At 41.0% G+C, this 24,182-nt stretch overlaps 1 protein-coding gene across 2 annotated transcripts in view; it reads left to right on the top strand.

Moving 5' to 3' along the window:
* The window catches only part of MRPS10 (mitochondrial ribosomal protein S10), a 141,120-nt gene that overhangs the window by 5,783 nt on the left and 111,155 nt on the right, over positions 1-24,182 (top strand). The window contains exons 4-7 of one of the 2 annotated variants that reach the window (XM_073628442.1): positions 885-1,024; positions 2,086-2,194; positions 4,628-4,717; positions 4,799-4,928. In XM_073628442.1, coding sequence (XP_073484543.1) covers positions 885-1,024; positions 2,086-2,194; positions 4,628-4,717; positions 4,799-4,858 — 399 coding nt within the window. In that variant the 3' untranslated portion in view covers positions 4,859-4,928. Of the gene's footprint in view, positions 1-884; positions 1,025-2,085; positions 2,195-4,627; positions 4,718-4,798; positions 4,929-24,182 lie in introns of those variants that run through there. The other variant, XM_073628441.1, reaches the window with a different exon arrangement.

Below are 24,182 nucleotides of genomic sequence, written 5' to 3'. Positions count from 1 at the left end.
AGATCGTATCCTATTTAAAACTTTCTTATCTGAAAAAATGAAGAGTTGTTTCACAGAAGCCCTGTGGTGAGAACTGAGTGCAGAGAGGGTTACTGATTGGCTGCCTCTGCCTGAGCATCCATTCAATAAGACTTCCTGCACACAGACCCCACCCTGTGCTGTGTACTGAGAAGGGACATGAGCTGAAGAAAACCTGTCCTAGAGTTACTTTCAAGTGAGTGTAAAACAGGTAATTTTGCTGATAAGATGGGGTGGGCTATAATCATTGGGATTAGCGCCACTTAAGTTAACCTTTACTGAAATAACCAGACTGTCTCTGATGGCCATATATGGCTACATATATGTTGGTACAAGAATCTGTAATCATTTCTAGAAATATGTCGAACAGTTCCTCTTATGTAGATTGGGTGGGTCTGCTTCCTGAATCTGTGCTGTCACCAGTCGGATATAAACATCCAAAGCAGGTATGAATTTGATTTATGCCTGTAAAGCATTGGCAAAACAGACCTTCTATATGCAAGGAACCTGCAGTAGGTGAGTTTGGAAATACCCATCCTGCATTACACACAGGAAGGCAAAAGTGTTTCCAGGCTACCTCACTAATGGCTGAATAAAAAGCTGTAGCACTGAGCAAGAAGGCTGTGTTTGCTGTATGCAGATCAAGGTCTAGTATTTAACTGTAACGTACCTTTACAACCATTAGGAAGTGCTGTTTGTGCCCTTCTCAGTGTGTGGAGTTCTGAAATTGCACCAGGGTTATATAGACTCCGTTTTTGGATGCACACAAAACTGCAGAGTTCTCCTTTTAACCTCATACTGCTTGCAAATGAAGACAACAGGACACCATAAACTTGTTTCAGAATCATTTATTTTTCTATGTACAGATAAGCAGCACTGATGAACCAGACATCCTGTATAAGGAGATAGAAGTGTTAGCAAAAGGCCATGACAAAACTGTTCTGGACAGCTATGAGCACTTTACAGTCTTGGCAGCTAAAGAACTTGGCATCTGTGTGGAGAGGGTGTAAGTATTGCAGTTACATAAAGCTTTTTGCTATAAAGCCTGTGCAGGTTAAGTGCTTTACTGTATACTTTAGTAGCTTTAAAATGATTAGCTTAAAGAGGTTGTAACCCTAAAAAAAGCCCTGTTCCTTTAAAGCAGGTTAAACAGCACAGTGCTTGTGCTGTCTAATCTGTCCCGGTCTATGCTGTAAAAAAACCTGGTAATCCTGCCTGTTCCTGTGTCCCCCTAGGTGAACTGACCACAGTAATCATGGCTGCTGATCCATGATACCGTGGTCAGTTTATGTGCCTCAGTCATCCCGCTGTACTAGAGTCTCTCATCTCTCCTTCCCTCCCTGCCTGTCAGCTCCTAGCAGTGTGAGCAATCTCCTCCCTGCCCCTCCTGTCACTATTAGTAGCTGGCTGTGTTAACTGTAATTCAGGAACCCAAATGATGTCCCAAAATATAGTTTGATAAGAATAATAATTTATAAAGGTCCCAAAATAATGGCTGATAGCTGAGGTAACCGATTGAACACCTCTGATCTACACTGATGTTAGTAAAATACCTTTCCTCTAAACATATCTGTTGCCTGCTATGACTTTAGCCAGTATTCTTCCTCTTTTTAAAGCTATCTTCTGGATGTTTAGAAATATTTGTGAGTTTTAATGTGCATGATCTTCAGATAATATTTTAGAAATGTAAGGAGCCATGTTGATGCTCCAAAACAGCAATTAGATATCAGTCAGCCACTATAATTGTCAGTTTACATCCCTTTTTTGTACGCTCCGTTTTTTTTTTAACGGAAGAAAAATAGAGCTTTGATCAGTTTAAAAAACTGATGATTGTGGATGTAAATGGATGATCATCCATTTTTCCATAGAGATGCATTGATGTCCAATTTTCATCCGTCAACGGATGGATGAAAAACAGACAGCGTGTGTGAAAGGGGCCTAAGGGTTGCATTCTTCTTTTCTACTTATTAAATGTCTATCTCTGTCTGGCCTTTACTGTTGCTTGAAGTTGTGTTGAGCCTTACTTAACTTTCTTTTATTTTTTTTATTGGGATGTGTGTTTTTTAGGTATGAACCAAAAAGAAAAATGGAGCGATTCACTCTCTTAAAATCCATACACATTTTCAAAAAGCACAGAGTGCAGTATGAAATGAGGACACATTACAGGTGCTTAGAGGTGAGAAATCGATTCTGTGTAATGGAAGGATTTTCTTTTCCAAGCAGCCTGTGTTTTCTTGTGTTATCTTGCCTATAGTTTGTCCAGTCCCCCTAAGGGGAAACTCAATTTTGTTTTTTTTGTTTTAGACCTGTTTTTTTTTTTTTTTTTATCCCTTTTTAAATATTTTTTATTTCAATACATACATAATCTTTTGTTTTAGAAGGGAAAAAATAGTAATATAGGAATACTAAAGTAGATTATTCTGAGTTAAAGCAGAGAGCAGCTTGCTTTGCAGCGCCATTTGTCTGGAGACCCAGCCATCTGATAAATTATATGTCACAGACTCACTTGAGCTCTGTAAAAGGCTTGTTTTGGTAAAGGTGAAAACGAAAATCTCATAAGTGAAAAGGATATTAGAGATCCATCTGTTGACTGGATAGATGTCAAAATATGGCAAATTATTAAATGCAATCTGCCTGAAAAATCTAACTTTATAAGAAATTGTTTTGATTTGTCTATAAAAAAAAAAAAAAAAAAAAAATGATGTGAAATTGCCTCAAAATTCTGGTTTTAAAACCATCATTTACTCTGAGGTAGACAAAACCCAACATCCTTTTTTTTTTTTTTTTTTTTTACTTTTATTGTGGATATGCGCTAGTTCGATTGTGAATGTTCAGAAAATGATCTTGCTGCTCGCCAAGAACTTGGGCACCTGGTGCATAGCAGAGGTATTTTTGCAGCCTCTGATTTAGTTTATTGGCAGGGAGAGACTTTATAGCCTTAGAACCCCATACACACTATTAGATCTTCTGCATATTTTTGTCTTCAGATTTACCAAAACCATGTAGTGCAAGGGCCTGCCTGATTGCATACAAATTGTTAAGGTTTTATGTGGTAAATCTGAAAACAAAAATCTAATAGTGTGTATGGGGCTTTAGTCAGCATTCCCACCAGTGTGAATGACAGTGGCAGGAATCTGCTGCTGTTTCTGGCACCTGTGAGCAGCTAGCTGCGACCACCGAGCCCTGTACATAGTACATTTCAATGACAGATCTCTGGCAGCCACAGCTATCAATCACTGCAGGTAATCGCTGGCTATGCAGACAGCCGCGGATAACTGCAGCTGCCAGAGACCAGTCATTGAAGTGTACAGGGCTCAGCGGCCGCAGCTAGCCCTTCACAGGCCGCAATAACATCAGTAGATTCCAGCCGCTGTCATTCACATGGGTGGTAGTCACCTATGCAAATGCTGCCTTAAAACTTGGCAGCAATGCCATACAGAGCAGATCACATGAAATTTGCCAACTTTGGTTCCAAGACTGTGTATACGTGATAATGGGGCTTTACTCCTGAATGGATTTGAGACATGCAACTCCCTGTATGTTTTCAAATATTTGATTTGACATGTTTGTGTTGAGGTGCAATATAAGCCAAAGGGCCCCTTTTTACACAGGCGCTTCCGCTAAGTAGAATCCACTTGCTCAGCGAGGGTTTTGTCTGCTGAGCAGGTGGATGACAGGTCTGTGTCTGCTCTGCTATGCAGGACCACCATCTGTCTGTTTTTGGCGGATCGGATCAGATGGCATCGGGTGTCAGCATCCACTGCTCTAAAGAAGAGACTGAAAGGTCCGATCAGACAGGCAGACCTAATAAGACAACCTGTGTGAAAGGGGCAAAACTTTGAAGAAACCATGTCTATTTATTTATTTTTTTAAGGCCACAATGAAGGGTATGTCAGTTATTCCCGATTGTGCTGTCCATCCTGTTGGGCCCCAGAAACATGTTTTTGTGCCCATATTGCTGTGTGATTACTGCTGCACAGCATAGACCCATGCATCTTTAAAGAAAAACTGCTACACCTGCTCTTCCATTTTATTTATTTTTTAACATGACGGCATCATCATGGCGACAGCCACGCGACCCTTTGCCGAGAGCACGCTGTCAACACAGAAGTGGCAGTGGAGGGGTTAGTGTTTTACAGAAGGAGGGGGAGCAAGGAAAATGACTAGACCTAAAGTGATGGGTTTCCTTAAGTTTTGAACCCCACTGCTGCCCAAAAATATACATTACTAAGACAAAGAAGTATCTTAAAAACGTTGTGCTGTGAACAGAATTGTTTTTTCAGCAGTGACAGGGTCTCTCTTTAAAGGAATCCAATACATAAAGTATTATGTACTGCCGGGTGACCTCTGCTAGTTGCCCGGCTGTCATGTAGGCTTCCATACTTTCTTGATCGCTGCCCCAGAACCAGCATGGGCAGTAACTTGAGACTACTGGATAAACACAACAGCCAGTAAACTAGCATCTTCATGAAATTTCAGCAGTAGCATATTTTGACTCAGGTTTGCTTTAAATTTTATGAAACTCTGTGCATGTATATTAAACAGTATTAGTGCCTCTCTCCATGAAAATGTAACTGCTGTTATATGGTTTCCTCTTCCCCTATTTCAGCTGAAACACCTGACTGGGAGCACCGCTAATGTTTACCTAGAATATATAGAACGTAATGTCCCAGAAGGAGTTGCTTTAGAAATCACAAAAGTGAGTATTGATGTTTGAACGAACAAGACTGTCAGAATCAGTAGAAATGCACTAAATGTATGTATTGTTTTTCACCCACAGACTAAGATGGAGAAGATACCAGATCATCTGAAAAGTCCAGTATGGGATACAGTGAACTGATGAATAGAAAGAGCAGTATTGAGTTTGTGAAGTTGTATTTAATTTGTAATAATAAATGTCTTTTCACATATTTTTTTGCAAGTTTTATTTAAGGGAAGTTACAGTTCTACTTTAAAGAGGAGGTTAACCCCCCCCCAATACTGCAGCTGCTGACTTTTAATATATGGACACTTACCCGTCTGCAGCCCGATCTCCCAGAAGTGGGGAATGGTACTCCGCTTTAATGCTTTATCCCAAACAATGTATTATGCAGTCAAGGCTGCCCATTGCTTCCTATGTCTTTGCAATGTTTCCCCATACACACTCCACTGACTGCTCTTTTGCATCACAACTCTGCCCCGAGCTACATCACTAATCTTGTCTCCAAATATCACCCAAATCGACCTCTCCGCTCTTCTTCTCAGGACCTCCTGCTTTCAAGCTCTCTCATCTCCTCCTCCTCCCATGCTCATCTCCAGGATTTCTCCAGAGCCTTTCCCATCCTCTGGAACTCGCTACCTCCACCTGTCCGGCTATCCCCTACTCTTGCTACCTTCAGGCGATCCCTGAAAACTCACCTCTTCAGGAAAGCCTATCACGTCTCCAACTAATCTAACACTTCCACCAGCTCATTCCCCAGTTACAACCTTTTGTACCACCTGCCCCACCCTATTAGATTGTAAGCTCTTCTGAGCAGGGCCCTCTTAATCCTCTTGTATTTTATTGTATTATAACTGTATTGTCTCCCTCTTATATTGTAAAGCGATGCGTAAACTGTTGGCGCTATATAAATCCTGTATAATAATAATAGGGGTTGATTTACTAATGGAACTGAGACTGTTCAGTTTACTTAGTAAATGAGGTGAAGCTTTACTCGCTTTGAATAATCAAGTGTGTGCAAGGGAAATTAAATTTAATGAAATTACATGATTGAACGCAGCATCAACTGTATTTACACACCCCATATCTAAGCCCACGTCTAAATGAGGCATCACAGTACTTTTCTATATGCATGCCTACGTAAAATTTCCTGCAATTCTGTCAAATCCTGAAAATGTAAAATGCGTGATTACCACCATCTACTCAGGCATAATGGTCTTTATTTTAGTATTGTGACTAATTTTAAAATCCCATTGGCCTCAGATAAAGTAATTTTTTTTTTACTTTAAAGATCCTTATGCTGGTGTGTTTGCTTTGTGAACTGAGCCCATGGTGTGTAAAAGTCCATGACCTTAGGGCATATTTGGTAAGTGCTTTAATTTGCCCTGTGCTCTATGGAATCTTTTGCACCTTTAGGCTGGGTTCACATCTAATTCAGATGTGGCTCACAGCAGGGGTCCGGTGCAGCCCTGTACTCTGTTTCAGGGATGAATTGGACCCGAATGTTTGCCTGAAATGGAGCCAAATATGAAAAGGACCCCTGTGCAATTCGCTCCACAGAGATGTATGAACCAGCTCCATTGAGAGATGGTCATAATCTTCTGTCATGTGAATTGGATGCAAGGGAAATCCGCATCCAAATCGTACTAGTGTGAACCCAGCCCTACTGCTGCAAAATAATGTGCTGTTCTGAGTCTTCTTGGCACAAGACTTTGTACTTGTGTTGTGTTGCACGATGCTGCAGCTGGCAGTACCAAAAACCAAATTGCCCAACCCATAAAGGATTTTAAAGAGAACAAGTTAAGACTTTTGCAAGAATCTGAATATTCAATTCTAAAGTACTGCAAGCTTACCCATTGAAAGATTTGATTTGGTATTGAACCCATCAACCGCCTAACTAGACACTCTCTCCCAACTTCTGCACAACAGTGTCATATAATAAGGCCCTGAAGTGCCGATATTGTAAACGCTCACTAAACCTAGTACATAATGCAGTTTTGTTTATTTCAAACATCCAATCACTGACAACAGAAAATAAATGTGTGTGTGTGTGTGTGTATATATATATATATATATATATATTTATTTATTTTTGGAGCCTGGAAAGTATTGCACCCACAATGAGAAGATTGCTGGTGCCATGCAGGACTCATGTAGACTGTCAGTGTGAGATGTCTGCTCTGCCCATACATCATACGGGCAGGCAGTTTCATACTGATGGGAAGAATCAATGAGCTACCAGAGAGCTCAACCGTGCCATGGCAGTTCACTGAGAACTACAAGCCAACAGCCTCAAAGGCTCTTGGTAGTTGTAGCTCAGTCATTCGCAGAACTCTGTGAATGAATGACGCAGGTGTATGGGCAGAGCTACGCCAGCCGTGTAGTTTTTTTTTTTTAAAGTGACGGTTGTATAGGGAACTTTTCCCCATACCGCTGTCACAGTGAAAGCTCCGAGCCGCTGCAGGAACATGTTACATGTTTCACTCCAAAAAATGGGTGGAACATGTGACAGATTCCCAAATCTGAACTTATCCTTTAAATTTTCATTGCACACGATTGAATGTTGAAAGTGAATAGTTGCTGCTCAATAAAGTGGAACTTTAGACAGAAAATGAAGTCCTGCTAGATGACTTCAGACTGGCCCCTTTTGCAGGTATAGCTATGTAAACATTAAAAATAAGTGCCTATACTGCTTAAAATACAGTAATACACTGTCTTGCCTTGCGCTGCACATGCTCAGTTGCTCTCCATTTTGGCATTGTGCTGAAAAATAGGCCAATCTGCTGACAGCCTAAAGATTTACTGCTGTTCAGGGGCTCTGAGCTTCAGCAAAATGGCAGCCTCTGGCAAGAGGAAACAGTAGCAAAGCTTGAGGCATTTTACAGCACACACTAATTGTGGTAGTATAATTATTAATGTATGTTCCTGGCTAAAGAACATTATTTTCTATTAAGTTGTGATGGGTAAAGTTCTGCTTTTACCCAATTATTTGTAACATAAAGAGCGCTTCAGGGGTGATTTTCATCAGCTGCTAGTCATGGGTAGTAGATCAATGTTCCAAATGATTCATTATCTTTGGACCGAGTAGAAACGATTAATTGTGTAAAATCACTTTCAAGTGCAGCGAAAAGATTTTCAAAATGTACAAATGTGACCTGCACAAGAAATGAGGGCTTTCATTCAGTCAGAGGAGACGAGGCTCCCTTTTGGTGTTGCAAAATAACCCCTCTTCAGGGGCCTGTCACTGTTGCCTTGATGAAGGGGTCCTTATATGTCAGATTGTCTCCTCCAGAGACATTAAAAGCACTTCTTTGTGCTAGTGCCATTTGAACATTTTTGGAATCGTGCCTGTTATTTTAGCACACATTTGGTCCGGGCCTTTACACTGGAAGGAATGCACCAAATATCCCTGCTTTTTAGGTGTAGTAAAATCTTTTGAACTCTACAACCCCCTAAAATGAAGGGATTGATCACTTGAACAAATGCTGTAGAAGACTTCTTTTTTTTTAGTTGCATGATCAAATCTCTGGTTTAGCTCAAGCCTTAAAGCAACTGTTGTCAAATGAAACTGAATAAAAGATCTCCTTCCAAGGAGTAAATACCTCTCCCAATGTCTTCTCCACTCTTTTAAAGAGGAACTCTAGGCTAAGCGAATATTGTCTAAACACAAGAGATGGGTATTCTTTACTGAAGCTTCGTGTGGTTTGTGTTTCTTCCAGATTTGTGCGGCAACCCAGCATGAAATTTTGCCTCTGTGATAAAGACCAATCACTGCTGCTCTCTCTCCTTGTACAGGATGACTGGTCTGGTCTCCGCCCCCTCCTGTAGTTTTCTACAGGCAGCCTATGGTGGGTGGAGCCTGGCAGATTCCTCCCACAGCTCTGCTCTCTGCACAGGCTATTTATAACAGAGTGATTGTGCCACCACTACTTTTACAAGGTAATATAGTAACTGTTCACAAAGACATTTGGTGCACACAAAGAGGATATATGTGCTTTGGCGCTCTCAAGAAATATATTTAACCACTTTATTACCGGGACATAGCAAAAGACGCCTACATTACAGCTCTCTTGTTCTAGAAGGGCATCCATCGGGCACGCTCTGTCCTTTGGACACAGCTGCTCAAAGTAAAGGGCCAATGACAGCAGCCTTATACTATGTGATCTGCTGTGTAACAGCTGATCATGTAAAACTTGCCAGTTATCAGCATTCCTTTCCTTACTTGCTGTCCCTGTGTGAGGAAAGGAGAGCTGATTAGTGACAGGGCACATTTATACTGATAATCAGCGCCGCCTCCTCATCAGTGAAGAAAAATTACTTATTTGCAAAATTTTATAAACAAACTAAAAAAAATTTTTTTTTTCATTTTTTTTTTTTTTTGGTTTAGCAGAAAAATAAAAAAAAAAACTTAGTGGTGACTAAATAAAAAATGCATTAGTTGTGTATGGGTTGGCAAGAGGAAGCCCCATGCTCAGTGGAGGACCAGGTAATGGACACTCCAAAAAAGTGCTGGTTTCTAAAGAGATGTCAGATGACAATTTACATTTAACAGAATAGCAGAAGAAGGATGTATTTTCTATCTTCTTTGCAGGGAGAGTGTTACTTTAACTACAAGGCTTAGTTGTTAGCACTTCTACCTTGCTGCACTGAGTCCTTTAAATTAATCCTGGACAGGACATTATCTGCATAGTTATGTTCGCCCTGTGCTTGCATGGATTTCCTCCAATTTCCCTCCCACAACCCAAAGACATGCTGGTAGGTCTATTAAAAAAGGAAAAGAAAGGCGCCTCTAAGTGCAGTATGCAAAATTTAATAAAGTGCACAAAAGGTTAAAAGCACTTACAAGGGGGGGGGGGGGGGGCAGGCGTGGGTCCACTTTAATCTCCTTCCGATACCCCCCCCTCTTTTTTTTGCTTTGCTCTTCCCCCCTATAGGTTCCCCTCTCGCTCTTACCTTCCACTCCTTATCCCTTCTCCCTTAGTCCCCTCTTCTGTTTGTACTTTTCTTTCTCTATTCCTTCTATTTCTTTCTGTTGCTAGATATAGTTTTTCATAAGATGCTAAACGAACATACATGCTTTACTCTACGGTATGGTACCCTCCTTTTGATACCTGGTTAGCCTCATACTGATGCACATAGCATTATTTGTTAGTCAAGAATGAACCATTTGTCTGTCCCCTTATTTGGCAGGTACCCAAAGGGGGAGGGGGGGGGGGGGGGGGGGAGGTGAAAAAATGAGAAAGAGATCCTCTGCCCCCACACACTATTAGTATTTTACAAGTTCAGTTCTTGTTCATTGTGTATCAGAATGTCTCCCTTAGTATCTTTAAAGAGTGCCATTTTGATTTCATATATACATTTTGTTATAAAAAGTATGTATCGGACTTGTTCTGTTTATGTATGTCTTTAAACTGAATAAAATTTTTATGGAAGAAAAAAAAAAAGCACTTACAAGATTGTTGAGTGTTAAAAGACATGATAAAATCATGGTCTGACGAAGGAGCCGCACATGCTCTGAAACGCATTACCGCCCCCTTCTCTACACTGACACCATCAGCCTTGTTTGTCCCACAGTGAATACAGGCTTCCCTGCTGCCTCCTCTTTCCAACGCGCATGAGAACGCTTTACAGCTGCTGGACAGCTCTACACTGCTCTCTACCACCATGGACACATGCCACAGACTCCTGATTTTATCATGTATTTTAACACTCAACAATCTTGTAAGTGCTTTTAACCCTTTGTGCACTTTATTAAATTTTGCATACTGCACTTAGAGGCGCCTTTCTTTTCCATTTTTGTATCTTCAGAGTTGCTTCTCCTCTAACCAAAGTGCTGCCAGAAGTGCCACCTCATCACTATCAACCCTCTGACCAGCTACCCACCTCCACCAGAGCGCCCTTATCTCCTCCCTGGTAGGTCCATTGACTCCTGTCTAAACTGACCCGTGTGTGATTATAGGGACCTTAGATTGCAAGGACTGATGTGTATGTAAGGTGTTGTGTAAAAGCCTGTAATAAAACTATCATGACCTCTGTGTGCAGTTAAAGGATTATTTCGTGTCTGGGTCCTACTTTTAAGATTTCTGTAATGCAAAAGGTTCCCTGGCTCATCAGTTAAAACACTACTTCCCTTTAAGACTTCTCCAAAGTCATAGTGTAAGGCAAGGTTAAAACACAAAAGTGTAATACAATGCAGCAGTCAACTGAGTCTCCCTGAGCATAGCGCTTGGGGGGGGTATCCATTTGTTAAAAGATCTTCCAGTATGGTTGATGATGAGAAAACCGCTGTAGAAGCAGCACTCTCCTTCCCAAAAAAGTCAAGTTTATTTGTTTTTAACAAGAATTTCAAATACTCAAAATTTATTGCTTACGCTCAACTCCTTTAACCCATGTTTTCTAGGATAGCATGTGTGTTTTATTGTGGTGTTATTTTTAAAATTACAGTGTCAAGCTTTTAAATCCTATATCAGCTGCTGGACACATCTCAATGGGAGCTAAAATGCACTATATTTAAGCTAGAGGATACCATCTACAATGATAATATGTATGGCTAAGCCCCCCTTTGTATTTAGAAAAACTGTGAATGCAATTGAAATGCAAGCTAAAAGCCATTCTGATGCTCTCAAGTTGTTTTAAGTAAAGGCAGCCTACAGCCAAGCGTCATCACCTTTTGCAAAGCTTAAAGGAAACCTGTAGTGAGAAAAATATGGAGGATGCCATTGCTAATGAGAGGTTGGCAATGCAGTTTTTGCACTTTTCTCAGCCCAGGTTTCTTTTAACAGGGGGAAGAATCACACATTAGAGGCATACATTAAGAGATGACAGCAAGTCTCTGAACGCGAAGCCTTACCTGATAGTGAAAGCCCAGAGGATGAGCACACAGATTAAAAGAAAACAAATTAGTCACTCTCACCTTAAAAAAAAGTGTCTGTGGCAAAGATCTTCAATGGTCTGCATAATATCTTCAATGTGCTTCAAAGGGTGACAATAATAGCAACAATAGCATCATTTTTTTTCACATGTTGACAGGGTACTAAATAAGGCTTGATAGCAATTTGCACAGCAGAGTGGGGGACACCACAGAAGCTAAGGCAGCCTACTGCAATAGGGACATGACTGGCTCAATTATTTCTTTTTATGGCAGATTAGAGTATGCCCACAACAGAGGCAGCCAGTCGCGATAATGCCCCCTTTCACTTCACCGGGAACATGACTGAGACATTCAGCTGGGTATTCTATAAAAGTGGCACAAAGAAAAACATGGTGTACGTTGAAAACAAAGTGTGCTCATTGCATTTTTATTATGTTTACTCTCAAAGAGCAACTCCACTAGGTGAGGTGTCCTATCAAGGGCAAGCAGCCTGGACTTGTACTGATCTTCAGCACCAATCCAGGGATCTTACCATTGCTATGGACACAAATGCCTTCCCTCCTCTGCCACAGTCCTGTACATTTCTATCAGTAGTTGTGCTCAGTACAACCCCCCTCCCCCTATCTCTTGGGAGTACAGCTCTCCCCATAAGGATGAACAGGTCACAATGAGTATTGAACATAATGACATTTTCTGACATTAAATACCTTGTACAGCCCACTTCCTGTTTCTTGTCTGGTTATGACATCATGCACAGCTATCTCTCTCATGCTCGTGAGAGTTTGGCAGGAAGCTAGGGGGAGGAGTCATAAGAGGGTCAATGAAAGCTACAGAGCTGGAAATGTGCCTCTGTGTAAATCCAGGAAGTCAACAGACAGCAGCTTCAATTGCCCACAGGTAAAATGGATGCAGCCAGACTCAGTGGAGGGAGATTTCTGCAGCATATTTGGCCATTACAGAATCACAGTATATATAAAATAATATGCAAAGTGGTTGGAGGGAAGCTTCAGAATGGCAGATTTTTTTTTTACAAATTATATGAGCAGACTGCAGTTCCTCTTTAAACAATGGTAATGTTATACTATGTAAACCCAACATTTCATATTCCTGATATGTACCTGCTGTACGAATCAGCATCTCATTCCTTTGTGTGAAATTGTTGGTGTTCCTGACCCGTCCTCTACGACCTTTTTTTCCCTCCCCTGGCCACCTATGGTCCAGGGGAGCAAAATACGTTTAGGCACAGCAAACACTTGGGCATTCATTCCATTGGACAGAATAATTATTTATTCTGGGCACTGGAATGAACACCCAAGTGCTTGACATGCTAAGCACATTTAGGCGCATCAAGCACACTTTGATACTGGAATGCTTCTCTCTTGAAAGTGCATTTAAATCATCCTGCGTGCATAAAGTCTCACTTAAAAAAAAAAAAAAAAAAAAAAAAAGGAGGGCTTGCTTGCTGGTCCAATGATTCATATAAAAAATAATCTGCACTTCAAGACAAAAAATCAGAACTAAAATCACTTGAGGTTTTGGATGAAGGTCAAGTTGTGGGTGCCCTCACCTCTAATGGAAGTTCCAACAGAGCCCAGAAGCTATCAGCCTTCATGCTATGCCATCCTGCTGTCACTTTTGGTCACCCAGTCCCTGTTACCCATTTGCTTCCAGCTCCTGCTTTTATTCTCTTCCGCCACCTCTCTTTTATTTTTTCCTTTTCCCCTCATACCCAGTCTCATTCGTCTTAGGCCAGCCATAGACTGAGCAATTGTCTTTCCTGCAACCACACCAGTCAGTACTGGTGGGGGGGGACATCCCTCCCGCAAAGCCATTGTGTTCTCCCCGGCAGAGGAAGCCAACCCTGCCAGGATAGCACAGTGATTATTACTAGCAGCTATAACAGCTGCTAGCAATATCTGCATGTAAAATCAGACAGGCTGGTTGTACCCAAGTAAACTGATCGATTAACTTGGGTACACTCAGCTGGTTCCTGCTGAACCAGCCAAGATTCGAACAGTCAATGGCCAGATTTACTCTCTGCTGCAATTCTCACACCAAGACCCTGACAAAGGCATGGCATATGCCAAACAGTAACATTCCGATCACTACAAGCTTCCCTTGGCATAAGAAAAAGGTGGCGTTTTCACTCAGAATTACTTTTATAAGTAGGGGGAAAAAAAAATGTGAAATGAAATGGATACACATTTTAGTTAACCAGATTTAAATCTCTTTCAGAGCTGATCTTCTGTTCAGTTATTCATGTAATGCTGTATGTGAGATTACTCTGTGCTGAATGTCCTGTTTCCCCCTCAATGCTTCTGCTATAGGTTTATTTGCAGAATCCACCAGACACTGCCGCCATCAGGACTTCCCCAAAGAAATTAATGGAGAATGTACTTCAGAGAAGGAACAGGAGAGTTCCAATTTAAGTGACATTTGGAAAATTCAGTACCCATATGCCATCACAACATTTTTCCAACAGAATACACAGAGAAAAAAGAAAGGGAAGCCACAATACCATAAAACAACATTTTTTTTCCTCCTTGACCTACTTGCTCACCTATGAAATAGTCAGCATCCCCTGCCTGTTATTTATTTAAAGAAAATTCCACTTTAGATCTATAACAGTAAGATTAAATATATAAATAGTGAGCATTATTTTTTGTCCCCCCTCTAAGGATCCTGCAGAGCATTGCACCCAAAATCAGCAGATCATAGGTGCAACATCTGGCTCCTGCAAACTCTCAGGCTAGCCATATGCTTGTACCTCCCATATGGGAGTTACCCAAGAGCCAGAAGATCAATGAACTACACGCTGTCAGACACAAAATTGTTGACGGTACTTGTAGTCTATTCATTCACAGGAAAATGAATGATGTGGCTGCTTAGGCAGAGCCCCGCTGGTTTCAAATTGTGACAGTAGGTATGGGTAGAGGATAGAGGGGCTGTGGGGGACTGGAGCCCAGTAACATGTTACATCCTAAATAGCATTTTTGAGTCAAGAAATTACCACTTTTATAAAATACCCATATGTCCCACACAGAACATTGAAATCTTTCTTGCTGGCCTATCGCGCTGCCTGTTACTTTACTAACACTCTTGTACCTTAGTCACATCACAGGATGCAAGTGAATAGACAGGCTGCATTCTTATGGCCGTATAAATCTGACCATAAAACATCTGCCTCTGTTTTGTGTAGACTGCAGGGGCCACTTTATATGGGGCCTGACCTGTGTAGCCAGTTCCCATAAAAATCAGCAGTTCTGCTACAGATTTGTAGCTGTACAAATAAGCTGTAGAATACTAATTTACATATCTCTAGACCTGTATTGATGATTACATGGCCATTCTTTAATTTTCTGTTAGCGGTGTATTGGTAGACGCTTGCAACACAAAAATCTGACACCTTGCATCAGTAAAATGCTAAAAAATATAAACTTGCTAGTTGAAGAAAAAAAATAAAAACTAAAAACACGAGTCCAAACAGTTTTACATTTGTATTGGGGTAAAAATTAAAAAAAGAAAGAAAAAAGGTATTAAACATGAAATAAATACTGTTTTCGGCAGGAGTATACATTGTAACACTAATGTAAACATTGATTGTTAACTGCAGAACTAAAGAAATGTAACATTTCTTTTAAGAAATCTCAAGTCTACTATCCGTGTGAACGGCTTATATCTGCTTCTCTCAAATTTTATTATTCTCATCACAGTCTATAATCTGTTTATCGGCTTTGGAAATATAAGAACAAAGCCAGACTAAACGGCCTTCACCTGCGGTTCAGCCCTCAGCATTACGTATAAAGTGGGGCTCCCTTCAGAACAATGTACAGTTTACAATTTAACAGTACTGCTAAAATAAATTACATTTAATAAAAAAACAAAATTTCTTAACACGTTTCATCTTGCTTTTGCTCACATTATAAAAAAACACTAGAGGCAGTATACAGTTTTTTGGGGGAAAAAAATGAAATCGTTTTACAAGCATACAAATAAATCTTTGTGAACGATTTTAACTTTAGCAACAAATTTTCACTCTTCCCAAAGGTTGGAAGTAATGCAAATAAAACATGAGCATGACAGAGCCACTGTAGTATTACAGGTTACAGTTACACTACCCTATACATCCTAACAGTCAATCAGGTCAAGCTTTGTATACATTAAAATTAGGAAGAGTTATTTTGTTCTACTTCTAAAAATTGCTCACAACATTCCAGATAGTTTTCACATAGCTTAGCGTTAACATTTACCATTACATAAAAAAAAAAAAAAAAAAAAAAACTTATATATGACAAGTGTAGGTTTTGGAGTGCTTAGTTCACAAATAAAAACACTGAAAGCAACCATTAAAAAAAGTTGCAGAGAAGTCCAATATTTAATTATAGTTACATAAAAAGCTTGACCCATCCTGTGAAGTCCGATATTTAATTATAAATTACATTAAAAGCTTGACCCATCTTGTGAGTTCTTTTCCCGTTGTGCAGTCAACGTCCACACTTTTAATTATGAAATACGTTTGGTGAATTGTCCAAAAGAGAAAACTCTTATATAATGCCGTTTGGCTTTTTTTGTATGCCGTTTAACATATGAGGGCTGTTGTAAAAAAACAAAAATGTTCCTTTCCGAAACTTAACTAAAAATGCTCATTTGGCAATAAAAAGACAAAAGCAAAAAAAAAAAAAAAAAAAAAAAAAACTGTCTCGCTCGCCGGTCAGTTAAAATCTGTAATTCATTCTAAACAGTGTGTCTCTTTAAAAGCGTCTGCCACCTGGCGGAACGGGCCATCGCTGGCCCCGGCCAGGTGGCGGAGGATGTGCTGCAGCACCGCGTCCATTGGGAAAGCTGTGTGGGAGGATAAAATCACAAGTGTTTGCTATATAGGAAACTGGATTAAAATAGTAATAGAGATAGAAATAAAAACAAACTGAAATGTGTACTATATGTATTATATAGATATATATTTTATCAAAAATGGCATGCAAGGTTAATATGGCATCTATATGGTTATCTAAACCTGTGCCTATATATATATATAAAACTAAAAAGGTAAATATATCATATAAAAAAAGATAATATTATAGGAAATATAATTTAAGTATGGGAAGGGGGGGTATTGGTCTTACCCTCTGGGTGGGCCGAAGTTTCCTCTCGGAGGTGGTGGCAACATACCCCGGCCACGTGGAGGTGGTGGCATCCCTCTAAATCCCATTAGTCCTGGTGGGGGAGGTGGATGAGGGCCGCGCCTATACAACCACAAAAGAAAAAAGTTGCTAAAATGCATAAGAAACCATTAGCAACCATGAAAACAAGGAAGTGAACTCTGAGAACCTCATTGGATGGAAATGCGGAGGAGGAAGTGGAGGTGGAGGTGGTGGTGATGGTGGAAAGGGATCTCCCATGTCCCTTGGAGGAAGTGGTGGTGGCATAAATCCTGGAGGTCGTCCTCTGATTCCGCCACGTCCTCTGGGGTCCATATACGGATGCATTCGTCCCATGCCACGCCTGCAAATAGACAAATACTTTATAGTGGTCAACGTACAATTTTATGTAATGATCCTATTTTTTTTTTATGAAATCTCCAGTGCCATTAGAAGATTATATGCAATTACTACACCAGCTGTTGCCCATTTAAGTCTGGTCTAAATATGCTCACTTGAAAGTTCACATTTCGTAACATGTTACACTCTACACTTCTTCCCCCGCTAGCTGCCACAATTAAAAAAAAAAAAAAAAAAAAAAAACACGTGGCCGCGCAAGGCTTAGCCTTAGCGGCTGTCTGCTTGTAGTTCTCAATGAATTACAAACAACACTGTGTTAGTTCATTGATTCTTCCTGTCAGCATGTATCAGCTTGCTTGTATGAGGTTACAAGCAAGCTGATACACTGAAAAGTCTGCAGGTGACCTGCATGGCATTAGCGATCTGCTGCCTGCAAAAGTCTGTAAAGCATTACACCTGCAACAACAACAAAAAAATAAGTAAATGCATTTATTATTTTTTGTCAAAAAGTAAAACTTCTCCTTTAAATGTCACATGGCAGGCAGCTTGTTGTATGGCATATGGCATCCCTGGCAATCTTTAGGTTAACAGCAATGGGGAGAAGAATTAAAAAAAATAAATAAAGCCCCCGCCCCCAACTGAAAAAGCACATGTCATTAATTAGTGATCAAGCTGCAAATAAGAGCAAAGAAATTGTTAACAAACCTAAGGGCCCTTTCACACAGGCTTTCCGATCAGGTCCACTTGTCAGTTTTTCAGGCAGACCTAATCAGACACTTCATTTACCTATATGGAGTAGCAGTGATATGTCCGCTGACATCCGCCACTCCAGCATCCGATCAGGTCCGCCTGAAAAACTGACAGGCGGACCTGATCGGACAGCCCATGTGAAAGGGGCCATGTCCATGAAATCCAGACGGATGGAAACCCTATTTTCCATCCGTCTGGAGTATCGGACAGGATCAGATGGAAAACGGACAGGCGGTCGGTTTTCATCCGATCTCCATAGACAGGGGGGCTCTGACAGGTCCATCTCCACACAGTGAGCGGAATCAGACCTGTCATCCACCTGCTCAGCAGGGATCAGCGGAGCGATCCCAGCTGAGCAAAGCAGAGTCCATACACGGACAAGCCCTTGTGAAAGGGGCCTTTGAAAAAAAAAAAAAAAAAAAAAAAAAAAAAAAGGGGGGGGGGGGGGGGGGGGTTGGGAGGTAGGAGACAGTAACTTTAGCTAAGATTACCTCATTGGTATAATTCCATTCATTGGTTTATCTTGCATCTTTCCTCGGCCAAAAGGCATCTGTCCTTTCATCCCACGATTCCCTCTTACAAAATTGCCTCTGCCACGATTTCCTCGCCCCCTTATAAATAGGATTTCAAAGAACAACAAGTTACTTATCTGTATCAATAATAAAGCTGCTTCCTCTACACATTTCCCTAATTTGTCTATTTAAATAAACTTCTGAGCAGCTAAAAACAATCCATATCTAATCCCAGTCACCGAGTATAGAAAGTTTATAATATTGTGAGGCTGACACCTTTAGGTACAATGCTTACAACTTGGCCACATGGTATTTAAAAGAAAAAAAAAAAAAAACACACACACACACATAAACATTTACAGCCAGTTGTTCTAAAGGAGGTAAAATATTTAAATTAAAAGTGGTTGTAAAGGCAGAAGTTTTTTTTTTTTTACCTTACTGCATTCTATGGAATGGAGTGTAGGTTTGAGGGGTCTGTCAGACTGACTGTTAAATAAAATTTCACAGATATCAGCAAGCCGCACATGAAATCGCACTGAAATTTTGCTTTGAAGTTGTGCTTGCGGGAGACCGGAGAAGGCGGAGGATCAGGGATGCTCTTTGCAAGACCAATACACAGAGCAGGCAAGTATAACAGGTTTGTTAATTAAAATAAAAAAAAATTTTGCTTTTACAATCACTTTAAAACTGCTGGACTTTAAAACAGCAGTAAGCCGAAAACCAAAAATATCATTTTGCAGCTTACCAATCATTAGATGTGGTGGCTGCATCAGTTTTCTTTCCTTTGGCTTTTTTCATTGATCATTGTAAGTGCCCTTGCAAGTGTTAAATGGTTTGTCTCATCCCTGCCGACTGATACATCTAGAAGAAAGCTTGTTCTTTTGAAAAACAGACTCCGCCCTGGTTCACACTAGTGCGGCTTTGAAGTTGCGCTACTTCAAAGCCGGCTATCAGTCCGATTGTGCAGCTTGCTGACATTTGCGCAACTTCATTTAACAGATGTCAATGCAAGTCACGCTGAAATCATACAGAATAAGTGCAGGAACCTTTTTCTGAATCGCAGAGTTTTGAATGGTTCCGATACCGCAAATGTGGTGCGACTTGTCATGTGCCTGAGCTCGCATGGCAAGTTGCACTGGTGTGAACCAGGGCTTACTGACTGGATTGACAGATGAAAATAGAAGACTAAAAAGAAAAAGGATGCAACCATCACATCTAAGAGTTGGTAAGCTGTAGAAGAAATGTTTGCTTTTTAGTTTAACCACTTCAGCCCTGGAAGATTTTACCCCCTTCCTGACCAGAGCGTTTTTTGCGATTCGGCACTGCGTCGATTTAACTGACAATTGCGCGGTCGTGCGACGTGGCTCCCAAACAAAATTGACGTCCTTTTTTTCTCACAAATAGAGCTTTCTTTTGGTGGTATTTGATCACCTCTGCGATTTTTATTTTTTGCGCTATAAACAAAATAAGAGCGACAATTTGAAAGAAAAGGCATTATTTTTTACATTTTGCTATAATAAATATCCCCCAAAAATATATAAAAAAAAAACCTTTTTTTTCCCCTCAGTTTAGGCCGATCGTATTCTTCTACATATTTTTGGTAAAAAAAAAAAATAAATAAATAATATCGCAATAAGCATTTAATAATTGGTTTGCACAAACGTTATAGCAGTTACTAAATAGGGGATAGTTTTATGGCATTTTTATTAATAATTTTTTTTTTTTTTACTAGTAATGGCGGCGATCAGTGATTTTTATTGTGACTGCGACGTTATGGCGGACATTTTTGACACATTTTTGGAACCATTGTCATTTATACAACGATCAGTGCAATTAAAAATGCATAGATTACTGTTTAAATGGCACTGGCAGTGAAGGGGTTAACCACTGGGGGCGGGGAGAGGTTAAGTGTGTCCTAGGGAGAGATTACTAACTGTAGGGGGATGGGCTGTATGTGTGACCTCACTGATCTCTGCTCCGATGACAGGGAGCAGAGATCAAGTGACACTTGTCACTAGGCAGGCACTGGCACGGCGGGGAATTCAAATGGACGTACAGGTACGCCCATTTGCCCAGCCGTGCCATTCTGCCGGTCGGGAACCGGTTAATACCGCTTTAATTTAGACTTTATCAATAAACAAAAGCCAGGTCTGAAAATCCCATGGTCCAGGTATGCAAAAGTATCTAAACAATTAGAGGTGGTGTTCTAAGCTACTGTAGTCAGTGGAAGAACAGTGACGGCTTATAACTATTTTACCGTCAGTCTAACAGACCCCTCAAATCTAAATAAATACTTCCACTCCATTCTGGATACAAGTTTCTGATAGCTGTCCATGTAGACGACCTGGAATATCCATGAGGTAAGGCAGGAAAGACATCCAGTGCAGCAATCTGGTTACAAGCTGCACCAAACCAGTCTCTCTCCAGTGCAAAGTACAATAGGTTCTACTCTTTAGAGGTCAACTCGGTGCCAAATTCCTTTTCATATAAAAAACGCACTAAAACATCCAGACATAAATATGCAAGGTTTTAAACTAGTAAGGGTTTTATACCGCACAAGAAACTGGATTCCAGATCACACTTGCCCAGTTGCCAGGTAGAGCGACCTTTAGGAAAGGGATAAAGCTGGCTAGAGACATCAATGATTGATGAATCTTGGCCATGCTTCAGCAATGAACAGAACAGCCGGGTCACATTCCTGTTAAAGCAGAACTAAGCCTTCCTGTCCTTTTCAGCCAAGAAAACTGCCACCTTAGTCTGTGTTTGATCTGCGACTCCATTATGACACCAGCCATTTGATAGTTTGACAGTTTGAGCGCACAACCAATGCAACAGCTTTCCCGGCATGCCTTAGGACTCGATCCCACAAGACGCTTTACTGCAGGCCCCATGCAAGTCCGTGTTTTCCCAGCCCAGGGATGCACGTGTGTTGCGTGCATCCCAGTGCAGGTGTCCCATTCATTTCTACTGGGACATGTTGCTGCATGGACACAACCACTGTGTCCTAACATGACGCATTAATACATTTCTATCGCTGTAATTGGACACTTTAAAAGTGGTTGTAAAGGCTCAAGGTTTTTTACCTTCATACACTATGCATGAAGGTAAAAAAAAGCAGCGCCCACCCGCCCTCCCCCCAAAGACTTACCCGAGTCCCATCTCGATTCAGCAATGTGCATGAGAGCCTCAGCTCTCGGGGACTCTCACTCTTCTTTGGCTGAGGCAGCAGAGGGAGCTATTGCCTCCTGCTGCTGTCAATTACAGCCAGTGAGCCAATCAGGAGGTGGCAGGGACGAGCTGCGCCTCAGTGTGTGAATGGACGCTTCTGCATGGGTGCCCCCACAGCAAGCCGCTTGCTGTGGGGAGACTTGGCAGGAGAGAGGGGCCAGGAGTGCCAGCAGGGGACCCGAGAAGAAGAGGATCTGGGCTGTTCTGTGGAAAACCATTACACAGTGCAGGCAAGTATTAAGCCCCTTTCACACTGCCACGACTTTAAAGTCGCGTGATTTTGCCGCGATTTCAGGGAATGCCTGTGTAAACTTGGTCTGAGGACCTTAACTCACATCAAACCAAACTCGCATCCAACCAAAGTAGCACAGGAACTACTTTGAAGTCACACAGATATGAATGGTACTCAATGGAAATCATGGGGTACGACTTGTCATGCGACTTTGCTGTCCCAAGTCACAGGACAAGTAGCACAAGTGTGAAAGGGGCCTAACATTTTGTTATAAAAAAAAAAAAAAACCCACACACACTCACTGACTTCAATATCACTTTAACCTTGTATAGCCATACACGTGAAGAGCAAGCTTTTCAATCAGACTCAAGCAATACAACTTTCAACGAAAACCTGCAATAGAAGATGGCAAAAATCTGACCAGTTGAGACATTTTGGTGCCAAAGTTTGAAACTGTGGTAGGTGTAGAAGAAAACATGGTCATGCACTTACTGCCAATGCAAGCTCCAAAACCCTAAAGACCCACAAATGACCACAACACAATCATCAAATTGGGAACAAACAAACAATTATCTAGCAGATAATGAGGTCGTGTTTGTGCATTTTTAGGATAGTCCCACCTTTCCTGCTAATGATTTCAAACCTGCACTCCCCTGTCAGATGATCACAAAGAAATTCAATAGTAATGAAGCAGTAGACAGGAGGAACCACAGTGCTCATCCTAGGGCACCAAATTCAACATACCCTGAAGTCTCAAATCGCAGAAGAGCTCTAACAGTGCAAAGAGATTAAGCACTGCCTGTCGGAAGTACAAAACTTTTTATTTTACAAGCTGCCTATTTCCATTTTTTTAATTTTATTAACCTGTTGCTGAAGGGGCCATAGCCAAAAAACAGCTGCAGAGGGGGTCAGATAACTCTGGGAGGGCGTACTATGACGTCCTCCCAGAATCTTGCTCCCGCCCTACCTAGGAATATCCGTGACAGCCGGGTCCCCCGCATTACGGATCACGGTAAAGAACCAGTGACAGCGAGCCATTTACCATGTGATCTCTCCATCAAATGACAGAGCAATCAGTAGTAAACAAGCCAGCGCATGCCCGGTTCAGCTCTCCATACCGATCGGTACAGTGCGAGGGGAGAGATCAGGTGCAGAAGCACTGTGAGCTGGATCTGTAGTGCCCACAGCACTGCTCTGTGCTGATTCCTGCACTCAGCCATCCCCGGCTTATTTATGCCTCATTAATGCCACATCAGATCTCATCCATGACACTACAGTGCCTCACAATAGTGTAATAGGTAGTCAAATTAGATTTGACTTTTATGCCCCTAGAACACCCGATGGTGCTCCCTGCGTGTAGGGCCTCTATGTGGCCTGGCTGTTTAAAAGTCTCACATGTGGTATCGTTATACCTGGGGAGGAGTAGCAGAATATATTTTGGGGTGTAATTTTTACTATGTACATGCTATGTGTCAGAAATATTGTAAAAAAATGTACAACTTTGTGTAAAAAAAAAAAAAAAAAAGTTTTCATTTTCTTTCCACATTTTAAAAAGAACTTGTGGGAAAAAAAAAATGACATGTTCAAAAGACTCATTATGCCTCCTAGAATATACATTGGGGTCTTTGCTTTGATAAATGGGGTAATTTTTTGGGAGTTTACATTGTCTTGGTGCTCCAGGCCCTTCAAAAGCGCAAGAGGTAGTCAAGAAATTATATGTGTAATGTAGGCTCCTAGAACGCCTAATTTGTGGTATGCATATGCTGTGTGTGAAAAATAACCTGTTAATGGCAATTTTGGGGGGGGGGGGGGGGGGGGGGGGGGGATCTTGATTTTGCAAAGAATTGTGGGAAAAAATTACAACTTCAAAAAAACTCACCATGAAATGCTTATATATACACTTATGAAATACTTAAATACTTTGGAATGTCTACTTTCCAAAAAAGGGTTATTTGGGGGGTATTTGTACTTTCCTGGCTTGTTAGTGTCTCAAGAAATGATAGGCCGGCAGTACATGAGGTGCGATCAATTTTCAATGATTGGCACCATAGATAGTAGACTAACTTTCACAAGGACCAAATAATATACACGGATTTGGGTTATTTTTACCATCGATATGTAGCAGTATAAATTTTGGCCAAAATTTATGAACAAAAATTACCAATTTATAACAGAAATGAAAAAAAATGCATTTTTTTTTTTTACAGAATTTTCAGTCTTTTTTCATTTAGAGCTCTATTTGTGTGACAACAATTTCATATGGGTACAGTGCTGCATGACTGAGTAATTGTCATTCAAAATGTGAGAGCGCTGAAAACTGGTCCGGTTAGGAAGGGGGTTTATGTGCCCAGTGGGTAAGTGGTTAAAGGGGTAG

This window comes from Aquarana catesbeiana, linkage group LG04, assembly GCF_042186555.1.
Source record: "Aquarana catesbeiana isolate 2022-GZ linkage group LG04, ASM4218655v1, whole genome shotgun sequence".
Taxonomy (NCBI): domain Eukaryota; kingdom Metazoa; phylum Chordata; class Amphibia; order Anura; family Ranidae; genus Aquarana; species Aquarana catesbeiana.
The sequence above is the reverse complement of the archived record's forward strand: the minus strand, read 5'-3'. Positions and strand labels throughout refer to the sequence as shown.